The sequence below is a fragment of the Photinus pyralis genome, unplaced genomic scaffold (assembly GCF_008802855.1).
Source record: "Photinus pyralis isolate 1611_PpyrPB1 unplaced genomic scaffold, Ppyr1.3 Ppyr1.4_LG9, whole genome shotgun sequence".
Classification (NCBI taxonomy): Eukaryota; Metazoa; Arthropoda; class Insecta; order Coleoptera; family Lampyridae; genus Photinus; species Photinus pyralis.
Window position 1 is genome coordinate 4351232 of NW_022170878.1, and position 14705 is coordinate 4365936.

The 14705-nt window shown below is 37.4% G+C and overlaps 1 protein-coding gene across 2 annotated transcripts; it reads left to right on the top strand.

Annotated features, from left to right (window-relative positions):
- Positions 1-1583: 1583 nt before the first annotated feature.
- On the top strand, positions 1584-11795 carry LOC116180347 (lipase maturation factor 2-like). 2 transcript variants are annotated; one of them, XM_031500289.1, is made up of 10 exons: positions 1584-1846; positions 1897-2080; positions 2127-2228; positions 8417-8613; positions 8659-8837; positions 8884-9127; positions 9962-10167; positions 10224-10464; positions 10831-11047; positions 11130-11795. In XM_031500289.1, the coding sequence occupies exons 1-10, from the start codon at positions 1753-1755 to the stop codon at positions 11392-11394; spliced, it is 1929 nt and encodes a 642-aa protein (XP_031356149.1). In that variant the 5' UTR covers positions 1584-1752; the 3' UTR covers positions 11395-11795. The 2 variants fall into 2 exon arrangements, with proteins under 2 accessions (XP_031356149.1, XP_031356150.1); XM_031500290.1 differs by having other exon boundaries at positions 11136-11795.
- Positions 11796-14705: the final 2910 nt, after the last annotated feature.

The window sequence follows — 14705 nt, forward strand, 5'->3', positions numbered from 1 at the left end:
TTTACAAAATATTTTGTTAATTAACTTTTGGACTGTTTTAATCAAACTGCAAGGTTTTTCTTACGTCGTACTCTTTTTATCCTTGGCAGTGACTTTTGCGAGAGTACGACACCTTTTGGCTTTGTTTGTTTTGTTTATATTAATGTACATCAACTAAATTTCCGGGTTTTCACAATCATAATAATTACGATCATTATTAAACAAACTTCTCACAATTTCAGTGTTTTATTTAAAATTCCTTCCCTACTGTGCTTCAGGTCAAAGCGTTGTCTACAACTAACGTAAGGAGGCCCTGCCTTAGATGTTTTATCACGTACCACTTTTCAAATTTAAGCGGGTACTTGTTTAGTTTTAGAGGGAATAGTCATTCGGGTGGCCATTTTTTAAAACGTTGCCGGGTTTATTTTATTTCCGTGTTCTTGTAGTGTGAAGTTAGCGTAGAACCTGGGGGTTAAGTACACTACAAATTCAATGATTAATAGCTAGAAGAAGAAAGAATAAAATGGTTACTACCTCTAATTACACCTTCAAAACACCACTACCAAAATAATCAAGAATAAAAAAACCGGGAACGCGTGATGCCTGCCGTCGACCTCGTCGCCATCTTCTGCATTCCCCCCTAGCTTCGTTACGAAAATCCCCTAGTATTCGTATTCGGCATCTGCGTAAAACGGTCGATTATTTGTTATATACAGAGCATATCATATTTTTGTTTCAGATGTAAAGGTGTGTTGCCTAACCATAAGGGCGGATTATCACAATGATTATCATGAAACCAATCGGCCTACGCAGCGATAACGCTCTTATCGCAATGGCCGGAGGTAATACTTTTACAAACGAATAAACTTAATCTTTTAAAACGTAATTTTTTTACAATTAAATTAATAAAATACAAGCGATTATTTAAACAAAATTAGCAACATAAATGTGGTTTCAAATACCACGATCGAAATTGTGTTCATTCTGTATTAGCGACGGAACATTTAACGTAAAAAAATTGAGTTTTACACATGTAGGGTGACCTAACGTTAAAGTATTGATAATAAACACCTATTAAGTAGTATTTCATTTGGGAATAAATCTTGAATTTTGGCTTGTATGCCTTATGGCAATCCATGGGCGTGTTGATGCTGACTATGCAAGACAATAAACGGAAAATGTTAAATAATTTCAAGCAAGGCATGGAATTATTGCTATAAGAAAAAACTCACCCTGTATATATTACCAAAATAAACAGAATTTTTGGAGAGATAGGAAGAAAGTGAAACGTCCCGCGGACTACAGCCGACAAAAACAACTAGTCTCTATATTCTTCAACAATAACTTGGGTACCTAAAAGATCATAACTGATAATCCATCGAGCGAGAGCTGGTGCTCGGTTTGATGGAAGCGAAAACTCCCCTTAGTTTCCCCCCTTGCGCCTTTCTTAGGTACGTGACGGGGTCGCATTGTTTATTTTTGGAAATGCCTTCATGTTTCTCGCCATTGTAACTGTGATATACATATTTACATTCGCATCGAGTTGCCTTAGTAATTTAAATTTCGCGCGCGCACTGTGACGAGTCACAGCCACTTGCGATTGGTCCCTTTTACATCCCCGTCTTCGCGTTTTAACGGTGCGAAATGATGCTGCTGCGTTTCTTTTAGCCTTCCGGCTTTATTTGATTATTTACAGTTAGGCGAAGTTATTTACTACAAAATTCATTCCCAGGTGATTTGGAAATTGTTATTTTCGCTTATATTAAAGGCAAAATGATTCCAATCCGATATACACGTAACCTCTTCCTGAGGGGTATGTGTGTGGTATACCTCTTCTCGTTTTTATCATTTTACATACAAATTCCTGGTAAGTTGCCCGCTTTTAAGTCAAATCGTGCGTTATCGGACGGTTTTCAGGTCTGTACGGCGATAATGGCATCCTACCGGCACGATCTCTGCTCGAGAATAACAAGTACAAGAGTTGGTCGGCGAAGGTGCACTACCAGCCGACTCTGCTGTGGCTCGCACCGTATTTGGGCCTCGACACACAGTACGCGTTGGACGTGCTAGCTTTACTGGGAAGTTTTCTCGCGTTTAGCGGGTAAGTGTCGTCTGATGAGGAATTTCGCCTAACGTATCGCTTGCAGGTTCGTTTCGCAGAAGTTTTGCACGTTGCCGCTGTTTGCCGGATTGTGGTCGCTGTACTTTTCGCTCTACCAGGTCGGGCAGGTGTTTGTCGCGGCTGAAAGGTAACTCTTTTGCCAACGTGGCACGGTTTTGTTGTGTTTATAAACGGATGTCGATGAGACACGTTGGCACACACTAGATGTGTAATGCAATGTTGGGGTTGGAGCAATTTTATTTGGTCGCGACAGGCCTTTCTTGGGGAAATTATGCCGAGGCCGTGAAGGCAAAAATAAACATCTCTACGGTATTATTATTGTGAGGGCTAAGTCATCTAATCCTCAGGATTTTTATGACTTCCCTGACTAGTTTCTAAAGTAGCTTTAGTTGAGTGAAGAACCTAAAAACTACTTTGGGGATCTCTCATAGAATTTTGTACTTTAAACGTCCATTTAGTTCATTCATGGGTATCCACTGGATATCCTTGGTAAAATTCTGATTTAAAACCAAGATCCAGTGTATTTTAGGGAGATTAATAAAGGACAGTATCGCTGATAAAAAGCTATCTACCTTTTAATCAGATAAGGAATCATCTGATTGGTTAGAATTTGAAACAATCACCAAGCTGATTGGTCGTATATTAATGGAGTGTATTAATCTTAGATAGAAGCATGGCACTTGCAGCTTTAGGTTTTTGCGTATGCCATTTTTGTTTTTTAGAAAAATATTTCAAAAACTTCTACCCCAAAATAGTGCACTATACTATACTATACACCATGTAACAATTATGTATGTATGTAAAAAAAAAGTGGGCACGAGAATTTTTTCCAAATAAATTGAATGTCTAAAATGTTTCCTGTGGAAGTTACACCCCAAAAATTTGCGCTTCTTTTTTAATTTTTTCTCAGAACCATGGCATTTTCAGCTTTACCGAGATTTTTGGGTGTGTCTTTTTTGTTCTTTATAAAAATATTTCAAAAATTCGTACCCCGAAATGGTGCACTATACTATACTATGTCTATACACCATGTAACAATTATGTATGTATGCATGTAAAAAAAAAGTGGGCGCGAGAATTTTTTCCAAATAAACTGAATGTCTAAATGTTTCCTGTGGAAGTTACACCCCAAAAATTTGCGTTTCTTTTTTAATGTTTTTCTCAGAACCATGGCATTTTCAGCTTTACCTAGGTTTTTGGGTATGCCTTTTTTGTTCTTTGTAAAAGTATTTCAAAAATTCGTACCTACCCCAAAATGGTGCAATATATTGTACAGCTTGTAACAATGATGTATGTATCTAAAAAGAGTGGGTGGTAGACACGAGCTTTTTTTCCAAATAAACTGAATGTCCTAAATGTTTCGTGTGGAAGCTACACCGCCAAAATTTGCGTTTCTTTTTTAATGTTTTTCTCAGAACCATGGCATTTTCAGCTTTACCTAGGTTTTTGGGTATGCCTTTTTTGTTCTTTGTAAAAGTATTTCAAAAATTCGTACCTACCCCAAAATGGTGCAATATATTGTACAGCTTGTAACAATGATGTATGTATCTAAAAAGAGTGGGTGGTAGACACGAGCTTTTTTTCCAAATAAACTGAATGTCCTAAATGTTTCGTGTGGAAGCTACACCGCCAAAATTTGCGTTTCTTTTTTAATTTTTTTCTTAGATAGAACCATGGCATTTGCAGCTCAACCTAGGTTTTTGGGGATGTCTTTTTTGTTCTTTGTAAAAATATTTCCAAAATTCGTACCCCAAAATGGTGCAATATACCATACAGCTTGTAACAATGATGCATGTATGTAAAAAGAGTGGGTGGTAGACAATCAACTGAATGTCTAAAATGTTTGGTGTGGAGCTACACCGCCAAAATTTGCGTTTCTTTTTTAATTTTTTTCTTAGATAGAACCATGGCATTTGTAGCTCAACCTAGGTTTTTGGGGATGTCTTTTTTGTTCTTTGTAAAATATTCCAAAAATTCCTTCTTAGATAGAACCATGGCATTTGCAGCTTTCCCAAGGTTTTTGGGTATGCCTTTTTTGTTCTTTGTAAAAATATTTCAAAAATTCATACCCCAAAATGGTGCAATATACTATACAGCTTATAACAATGATGTATGTATGTAAAAAAAAAGTGGGTGGTAGACACGAGTCTTTTTGCCAAATAAACTGAATGTCTAAAATGTTTCGTGTGGAAACTACACCCCCAAAATTTGCGTTTCTTTTTTAAATTTTTTCTTAGAATAGAACCATGGCATTTGCAGCTCAACCTAGGTTTTTGGGGATGTTTTTAATGTTCTTTGTAACATATTCCAAAAATTCTTTCTTAGATAGAACCATGGCATTCGCAGCTTTACCTAGGTTGTTGGGTATGTCTTTTGTGTTCTTTGTAAAAATATTTCATAAATTCGTACCCCAAAATGGTGCAATTATATACTATATAGCTTGTAACATTGAGGTATGTATGTATGTAAAAAAATGGGTGGTAGACGAGAGCATTTTTTCCAAATAAACTGATTGTCTAAAATGTTTCGTGTGGAAGCTACACCGCCAAGTTTTGTGTTTGTTTTTTAATTTTTTTTTAGATAGAACCATGGCATTTGCACCTCAACCTAGGTTTTTGGGGATGTTTTTGTTGTTCTTTGTAAAATATTCCAAAAATTCCTTCTTAGATAGAGCCATGGCATTTGGAGCTTAACCTAGGTTTTTGGGTATGCCTTTTTTGTTCTTTGTGAAAATTTTTCAAAAATTCGTACCCCAAAATGGTGCAATATACTATACAGCTTGTAACAATGATGTATGTATGTAAAAAAAAAAGTGGGTGGTAGACATGAGGATTTTTTACAAATAACCTGAATGTCTAAAATATTTCGTGTGGAAGCTGCACCACCAAAATTTGCGTTTCTTTTTTAATTTTTTCCTAGATAGAACCATGGCATTTGCAGCTTAACCTAGGTTTTTGGGGATATTTAATAGATGATTTTATAATATAGCAAAATTTGCATAAAAGGAACCTAATTCCTCTGCAAATTGTCTAGACTTAATAATAATAATAATGTATTATTATTATTATTATTATTATATATCCAAAAGCTCTTTTTATGACTGTTTAAGGATCTTTATTAGATTTTGAAATGTTTGCAAGGGTTTCAAAAACCGTTTAGAATTTTTGAGGTATTTGGGAGCCTTTGAAGTCATTTGGAGTTGTCAGTGCTACAGGGTGTCTAATGTTCGACACTTAAGAGTTCTCGTAATTTTTAGTGCTATCATAAAGTAATATACGACTCGTCTGTTTTTTTGGGGTAAACTTCGAATGATAAAAACGAAATTTGAAAATATTCGCTTAAGAGATACGGAGGAATATCAAAGAATTGATAATTTCATAATGATCCACAGAAAAATGTATATTAACAAAACTTTATTTATGGTTGATGAATAAACCGGCTTATAGCTCAGTGGTAGAGCATTGGGCTATAAATCCGGAGGTGTTCGAACCTGGTTTGAGGTGAATTTTTCATCTGTGGCAGAGATGGGAATTTCCTTAGATCAGGTTCGAGCATTCTGCCGGCTACTCCAAATTAGGTTTTCCTGCAGTTTTCCTAATTCGTAAGGTAAATACCGGAGTGGTATAAAACAACTTAAGACCTTCTGCAGGGGCACCTCTAAAAAGCAAAACAATAAATAAATATTTAATAATATTCAACATTGATTCCAAGAGTCCAAAAGATTTTCAAAAAATTCGGAAAACTTTTTGAAATTTCTGGTATTGAACTTTTTTGGGTCGCCACCAAGGGATGTTGCATCTTGCCCCTGGGCAAGGTCTACGAAAGTAAGCTCCAGGTACACCCAATCAGAGTAAATAACTGCTCCAAGAATTGAACGAGTTCAATAAAATAGCGCCGGTCACTTTGGACAAACTAAAACAAAATTATGGCAGCCTCCCTACCGGAAATGCGAAACAATTAACCCCCCCCCCCCTCTTTCCCGTCCCGAATGAAAAATAGATTTACGACAAAAGATCTTATGTTTCCGTTCAAACACCAAAGACAAAAAGGATCCCCTCTATATTTATTTATTTATTTTATCTATGAACATAACAGGTTGCCCCAATAACAATGTTCATGTATTAATTTTAAAAAGAAACTATTCGAAATTATAAAGAATATAAAAAAAATATGTTAAGAGTATTTCAATAAAAAAAGACAAAGGAAAACAAAAGAAAGAATAAAAAAGAAAAATGCTGTGAAAAATTTTTATTTTTTTTACAGTTCTTGAATATTGTCACACGATCTTGCAAACTGCCTTAGGGACATATAAAAAATATCTATGGTGTTATTATATATATGCACACTATTATAAAGATGTAATGTCGCTAGCAATGCAAGAGTTTTTACAATAATCTGTGTTGACGCGGGGGATATAAAATAAATTTCGAGTTCTTGATGGTACAACATTTGCAACATAGAAGTTGATTGTGCCTCTCATAGCTGTATCGTCAATCAAATTATTCAGAATTTTAAATAGAAAAATAAGAGAATGGACATTCCTTCTATGCTCCAACGTTTTTAATTGGAATAACTCTCTTATAGACTTATAAGATATCAAGAAAGGATACGTGCCATAATGCTTGTAATATACATATTTTAAGAATTTAAACTGTACACGTTCAATAAGTTGACACCCTTTAGAATTGTAGGGTTTCCAGATAATAGATGCGTACTCTAATTTGGATCTAACAAAGGCATTGTATAAAATACTTAACGTACTAATAGTTAATTGACAAGAGTTCCTTATAACTAATCCAAGGTTTCTATATGCAACCGCTGTTATTTTATGTATATGGTTTTTAAACGACAAATCACTCGCAAGTGTGACACCTAAATCAGCTGTTTCATAAACTCTTTCAACTGTGATACCATTGATATCATATTCGAAAAACATGGTATTTTTCCGCTTAGAAAATGTCAACACTTTACATTTACTTACATTAAATTCTAGTTTGAAAGCTGTACTCCAAGCAGTCAATGCTGTTAAGTCGGGTTTACCTTTTTTACCTTTTTTCGGCCATATCATGGAGGGATCGATGGTATTTCCAGCCGGCACAGCGTATTCGGTTATCTACACCCAAAAATGGAATCTTCTTTAATTAATTGCGCGGTCCGCTAACGTGCTAAAAATCTGTAACGGTCTTAACATTTAAATTCTTCTATTGAGATCCCTCACGATTTAATCGGATGCTGTTTAGTCCAAATCATTTAATCAGCTACAGCTAATTACACTTACTTAATTTGCCGGATATAATTCGTAATTCGAATTAGGTAACACCTATTGTCTCTTGAAATTTCTCAGGGCGACAAAAGACGACTCTGATACCGACGTAAACCTTGCAGTTTTAATTCTCGTTTAAAATTAACGTAGGGAACCAAAATCATCTAAAATGACTTAATGAAGAAGGACAAGTTCGGACGCAACAAAGTTAATGGAAATATCTTGACGGGAACGGTTGCAAACGGCGAATTAATTACAGGTTTTGCTTACTGTAGCGGCGACTGAAACAATTCTAGAAATAAAATCAGATACCTTTACTTTCTCTCTTCAATTCCCAAACATAAATATCTTCGGCACGACCCTTTTCGTAATGAAGCACCTCTAGATACCGGGTGTTCACATACAGAGTGGTGGCCAAAACTGGTAGGAAGATTCTTTACACCCTGGTATGCTGGGTTTTTGAAAAGAGAATTTAATATGCCACCTTTTTAGATTAAATTATACAAGGTGTTCCATTAAAAAATGGGGTTAGGTCCGATAACTTTTTTACCTGACCTCGTATACTTTTTTTTTAAACGGCAGATTATTCTACAATCGTTATACAGAAACTGTTAATATACTCGTGGGGTCATTTTGTAATTGTCAGATCTCTTAAGCTAGGAAAAGAAGTTGCGTGATAAAAAGTAAAAAGATCTGATTGTTTGCGATAAGAATTTTTGATATCAGGCAGTCAGAAGTTCTGAAGTTGTTCGTGTTAAGTGCGCAAGTTTATGCAACCCTGTTTTACAACCCCTGATTTTAGGATTTTTAGAAGAAGAAAATACTGTAATTTTAAGATTTTCTAATTTTTTAATTATCGACCGCCTGCGTACGGGGTACCTTGTAAAAACAAGTTTTGTAAACTTATCTTTATTTATTTTGTTTTTATTTGTATTTAATGTGTTTTGGAATAAAATTTCGTGTGCATTCCTTCCTACTATTCGTTTATAGACACAATGAATGAATATCACAAATAAGCTGATAGTCTGTGACGATACTAACGCCCCGTAAAGCTTTTTCAGGGACAATCTACTGCTGGAGGCCGGATTTTTATGCTTGTTAATCGCACCGTTGCTACCAGGGAGACGTAACAATACGCCGGCATATGTGAATCACGTATCCTTTTGGTTAGTACGTTGGTTGCTATTCCGGTTTCTGTTCACTACAGGCGTGGCGAAGGTCTATAACGGAAATTGGTGGGATCTTAACGGTAAGTTGCTAACGTCGTCGGCAATTTCTGATGGTTAAATTCTAGCGTTCGCGTATCACTTCGAGTCGATGGAATTACCTAGCCCACTGTCGTGGTACGCCCACCATTTACCGATATGGGTGCTGCGCATGATCACAATTTGGCATATCGTAACGCTGACTGTTCTCCCATTTTTATTCTTCGTTCCCATACGAAGCGTACGAATTAGTAGTTACTCCGTGCAGGTACGTGCGACCGGTATCTCTTCGTGGTCTGATCTGCTTGTTCCAGCTTCTCCTGCAAATATTTACGGTTCTTACGGGCAATTATAACTTCTTAAACCTGCTGATTGTGACCCTACTGCTGTCGTTGTTAGACGATAAGTTATTCTTTGGGAAATCGCAGTTTAATACGGGAAAATGGACGGCCATCTTTGGACAAATCGTGAATCTTCTCGTTCACGCCGCGTTGATTTACGCGGTTGTTGTGGTGTTCAATTTGCGATTCAGTGGCTCGCAGGTTGATGCTAAGATTGGTAAGATACTTAAAATTCATGTTAATTAAGCGCGCTTCATTTGACACCAAACACATGTCGATCTGACGCCTCTTGCTGCAATGCATTGAGGAACGTAAATCCGCTCCACTATAATTCAACAGAAATAAAATTGGTAAAAAAAATAAGTGAGCGTTAAAGATCCCCTCTAAATCTCGTACCTTTTATAAAATTTCTCACATGCGGAAAGGGAATCTCAATTAACTAGTATCAAAGCCGCTCGAAAATCTGGAACACGACTCAAACATCTCTATAAATTAGCGCGCTTGCAATGACACTAAACAGCATAATCAGACGGCGTTTGCTGCAACACATATAATTAGCTACTGGTAATTATGCTTATTGAATTGTTCCAAAACTTGGTAGTCCAGTTAATATCCATCGTTGAATATTAACATTACTTCAAACAAAATTAATATGCAATTTATTAAAAATAACCTACCAAAATGGCACGCGCCTGCTTTTATAACTTCGCTAAGTACTTTTCGCGAAAAATTTTCAACGGTAGAAAAAGATACACGCACGGTGTACTTGATAAATAAATAAATAAATAAACGATCTCGACTAGCGTATCCTTAATAGTATACCTGCATTTTTGTGGCGTGCCCGACTTTAAACAGAACGGAACGAAACTTTTAGGTTCCAAGGGATCGTGACAACCACGCTCGCTTTTCACAATACGTTCTGGTTATCGCCAGACATGCCTTTGTTCACGTTCACTATGAAGCGGTACATTTTTCGATTTATAGAAGCGAATTCAAATATCAAGTCAATTAAGAATGATTAACCACTAACTTTCCATCTTTATTTCTTTAGATATTTCCAAAGATCAACTGAGTCAAGTGGTCAAACAGAGCCTATTCGTCGCCGCCTACGTTGGACTTGCATCACTCACCCTTAAAATAGCTCGTTCCGTTTCCTACGCCGTCATGGATACGCCGGGCGTTTTCTCTAAATTCATCGCCCTCATTCGCACGATCTTTTACGCTGCGTTGGCAATGCTGATCTTCATCAGCAGCTCGGTTGGTATCTTACAGCTGCGCGCCGCCGTTACAATTAACGCGTTTCTCACCGGTAGGTGCCGCTCTCGTCTCTACATACCGCAACGAACTCGACCATCTCGCCGGCATTGCGTACCGTACATAATCGGCTGGGTAAATTGCAAATAGTCAACAACTACGTGGCACCGACGGCATCGTCGACGAAAGGAGGACGATTGGAGATCATTTTGGAAGGTGCCGATAACATCGACGGACCTTGGCTCGAATATTACTTTTTGTACAAGCCCGGAAACGTTAATCACTCGCTGCCCTTTGCAGGTAAATGCAGTATTCATTTTTTGGATATTTAGGGGAGTTACTCATTAATGATGTAATTTTAAAATGTTTGTATTTTGAGATTCTCATTTCGAACCTTTCTTGGTGTTTCTCTCAAAGATACAATTTTGATACATTAAACAATAATTGAGAGGGTAGTAGTGATGCAACAGAGCTCCTCCCGCTTCTGCATATTTTTCGCTTCCGCCTTCGATACTATTTAAACTTCCGCTTCCGCACAAAAATATGCTGTCTTCCGCTTCTGCTTCCGTTGCATCACTAGAGGATAGCGTTGCTCACTCTCTGACAGATCTTAAATTTGATGACATTTGATCAAGGTACAGGGTAAAACAACCACATTGGTTCTAGGACCTTATTCCCCACGACTTGATTGGCAAATGCATTGGGCCGCTCAATCCAATTACAAGGACCAACCGTGGCTCCTATCTCTGGTCCATCGCATGCTTCAGGGCCGCCCCGAAGTGCGTAGCCTACTAGACCGCGCTCACTCCCCGTTTCAGGGCAAACCTCCGAAATATATCCGCGGAAATTTGTACAATTACAAGTACACGCCGTGGAGCGAAAGGTAAGCTTGCCCACCCCCTTCCCATTTTCCCCCGCTCGCTTCTCTTTCCGGAGTTTTTGGCGCGTCGAATCAAATTCTAAAGTCGCAGGTGGCAATCGGCGTGGTGGAAACGTGAAAAGGTCGGCGAATACTTTCCGGCGTTCTCGAAGGACTCGGCCGCGCTCGTCGACTACCTGAAGGCCCGCAATCTGCTGCCGACCCCCGCGAAGGACGCCGTAAATCCGATTTGGAAGCAAGTCTTGGACAGCGTCAGGTACGTAACGTCCCACCTCGAGGCGACCCTCTTACTCTGGTCCGTCTTTACTGCGAGCTGCGCCATCATCACCACGACAGCGAAGTCTAGATAAGCTTTTAAGTTTCGTTTTCATACGCTTTAACAGGAAAACAAAAGCAATCTCACTTACGTTTTTGACTGAACTATGTACAACTAATTTAATTCTTTTTATACCTCTTTTTGTAAATGGTGTTGAAACGCACGAATCCCTTGAATGCATTTATTTGAGAGTATAATTGTGTAGAGGATGTGATTAGAAATTGCATTTTAGTGTTAGTGTGTCTAAACTTTTCAGTTTACTGCGTCCCACCTCTTTGATGTGTAAATTTTTAGCTGGGGCGCAGTAAATCGAAAATGCTAAAACCGATCACGGAATAATTAATTGTATTTCACGTGATAAATTGTCTTATTTTTAATATGCCTTTTTTTTAAATTCAAATTGTCTAATTGTGTTAAATAAAGTATGAAAAATGACTTATTGACGTAATGCGGAACAATAATTACTATAGGCTTGGCATTCCCGAACGAGGGTCAATTTTACCTGTCTCAAGGGTGAGACTCTACTAACAAAAAACTCTTTGGTTCAGAATCTATGTGCCAAACAGGGCGAAATGTCGCTTCTGGCACCTCCCTCGCCATCTTTACTCTATAAAATGTTGCTATAACAATGGTGGCGGCACTATTTACGACTACTTATACTTGACAATTATTGGTAATAAGCGGGAGAGTTTGAAATTTAATTAAAACGTTAATTACAAAACAATCTAATTCAAATCAAGGTTGCCTTCTCATAATCACAGGAGTATAGTATAGCTCTAGGGACTTCATTCGATTACAAGGAAGAAAAAGAGCTGTTGAAAATTCGTTTTTGTGTTGCTGAAGTTGTGTGATGATTCCCCAACCACCGTACAGTTCTGGCTCCCCGCTTGAAAACTCCTTTGGAAGGTTATCGTTTTGGAACAGTGGAGGTCAGAGAGATTCGTACCAAGGCTCTAAAGAAGATTCCGAAAGAGGCCTTTGATGCCTGGAAATCCCGCTGGAGGCGCTGTATCGATGCGGGAGAAGAATATTTTAAAAACTTAATGTTGTTGAAGGATCTGACCAATAAATTTTTTAAAATCAAATGGGTGGTATTACTCATACCCTGTATTCCTTTCGTAAATGTACCAATTTTTAGTATTGTGTCGTCGCACTGATCGCTAACCGAATTTAGAATAAATTACTTTATTTGTATTTTTTAATAATAATAAAAACACGTTAAATCATTCGTGTCGATATTATTAAATTATACAGTCTATAGTATTACACTTTAAATATCGAAGACGTTTGTGTGCGCGCCATATTTTTGGTCCGTTCGTAGTCTGATTTATTTCGTTAGAATTATTGAAAATTTACATTTGACCATCGCGGAAGTTACAATTAACGATTTCCATTTTACTGATAGTTTCGCAGTTCGTCGCTTTGAATTGAATGAAAATATTTGCCCTGGAATCTTGGGTCTCTTTGAGTTAGATACTGTTCATATTTATAGTCAACGTGCTATTTAGCAAATTCGCAGTACCACAAATTATAAAGAAAGCTACTTTAATATCCAGTGTAAAAGTGAAATTGCGATAAAGAAAACTGTCGGCAAAGTGAGATAATATTTACGTTCATTTTTGTGCCGCTAAAATTAACAGTCATTAGAGTGGAAAAGTTGACGAAAGGGATTTCCAAAATATGAAACTCAAAATTACAAGAACAAACCCTTAAAAGGGAGTTTAGGCTAGTGCTCGTTTAATTTTGCAAAATATGCACAGACCAAGAAATCGAAATCTGCAATTTAACCGGTCAAAGACATCTCATGCCAAGAGCTGCTAGCGGATTTATTCACGCAGTCCGGTTTTTAAGCGTGAAATCACTTGTCAACCACCAATGTCGTATGATTTTATAAATTTAGATCGACGGCTTTTAAGATCCATCGAATAAAGAACATTTGGAATTATTACCGTAATTGAGAGATCATAAAGTTGTTGAATCTTATGTAAAATTATTTTGTAATTTTATCTAAAGAATTTGTGATCAGTCTTTTCAGACTTCTTAATCTTGCGGAATTTAACATCGAGTTCCATTTAAAGTTCAAAATATGGAAATCAGTGGTTGGAAGGGGGAGGTGTTGGGAAATTGATCTTGTCTGTCATTCTTTTCTAAGGTCTCAACGAAAGCAACTGTTTTCTACAAACCAGGGGCTGGAACCAGAACTGGAACGGGTAGGAGGAGAGAAAAAGAAGATAAGGTACCTAATGATAAAGCCGATGAGTTAGCCTTAAAACAGGTGTTTTATGGTCCAGAGCCGGCTCTTCCACTTAAGTTGCAACTGGAATCAACTTAATAACTCAAGACATTCAAACCCAGCACAGGGCTAGGACCTGAATTTGAGGCCTAATCCAGAATTCAGGTCTGAGTCTAGGAGAAGGTTAGTGGTATAAACCACTGCAATAATCCTGTCTCTGTACAGTATGTGTACATGGTGTTGCCTGCTCGTACTATGAAGTTTTGCTAGCAGAAACTAGTGTTAATTTTTTCTTGTTAATCCAATGCTCAAGTTGTACGCGGGTTGCCTCACGGGTGATTAGCTTAAACTGTTTTTTACCGCTCGACGCGAACGCTGTCGTGGCTTAACGCGCATTTCCCCACGGCATAATGTAGTGTTTCTAGGGGTCTATCAAGCCGACACTGAAAACGTTGCCTTACCCTATACTTACTTTTGCCAACTCTGGCAAAAAAAATCTACAAGCAAATCGAAACGATGGATGTTTCGCGGCACTTTTGAATTTGGATGACAGTCGGCTCGATATGGATGGCCGTGGCACGAATGAACTCCTACGTTGTGTAATCGGTTCTTGTATGTGTTGGGACGTGAGACATAATCGGGAAGGGAATTAAATAAAAGACAGAACTTTTGTGCGTAAGAAATGACAAGAACAAATAAATATATTACGCACACTACAAGACCATGCCAGGGAAACCTTCTACGGGACAAAAACCCAGGCATAGGCCACACAAATACATGAAATAAATCACATAGAGCAATAAAATGCAAGAGAAAATTCACATAAATAAAACATCTCAAATTGTATGATAAAAATCAGATAATCAAATCAAATGCAATTAAACAAGTTCACAAAAACAAAATACACAAGGCATCATAAATGCAGTGGAAAATCTGATAAATCAATTCAGTACAAAAACATCAAATTACCTCTACGATCGATGTAAAATGTAAATAATATCAAATTGTGGCAAGAAATTCAATTATTAATAGCTAGTACAAGAAAGAATAAAATAGTTACTACCTGTAAATACACCTTCAAAACACCACAACCAAAATAATCAAGAATAAAA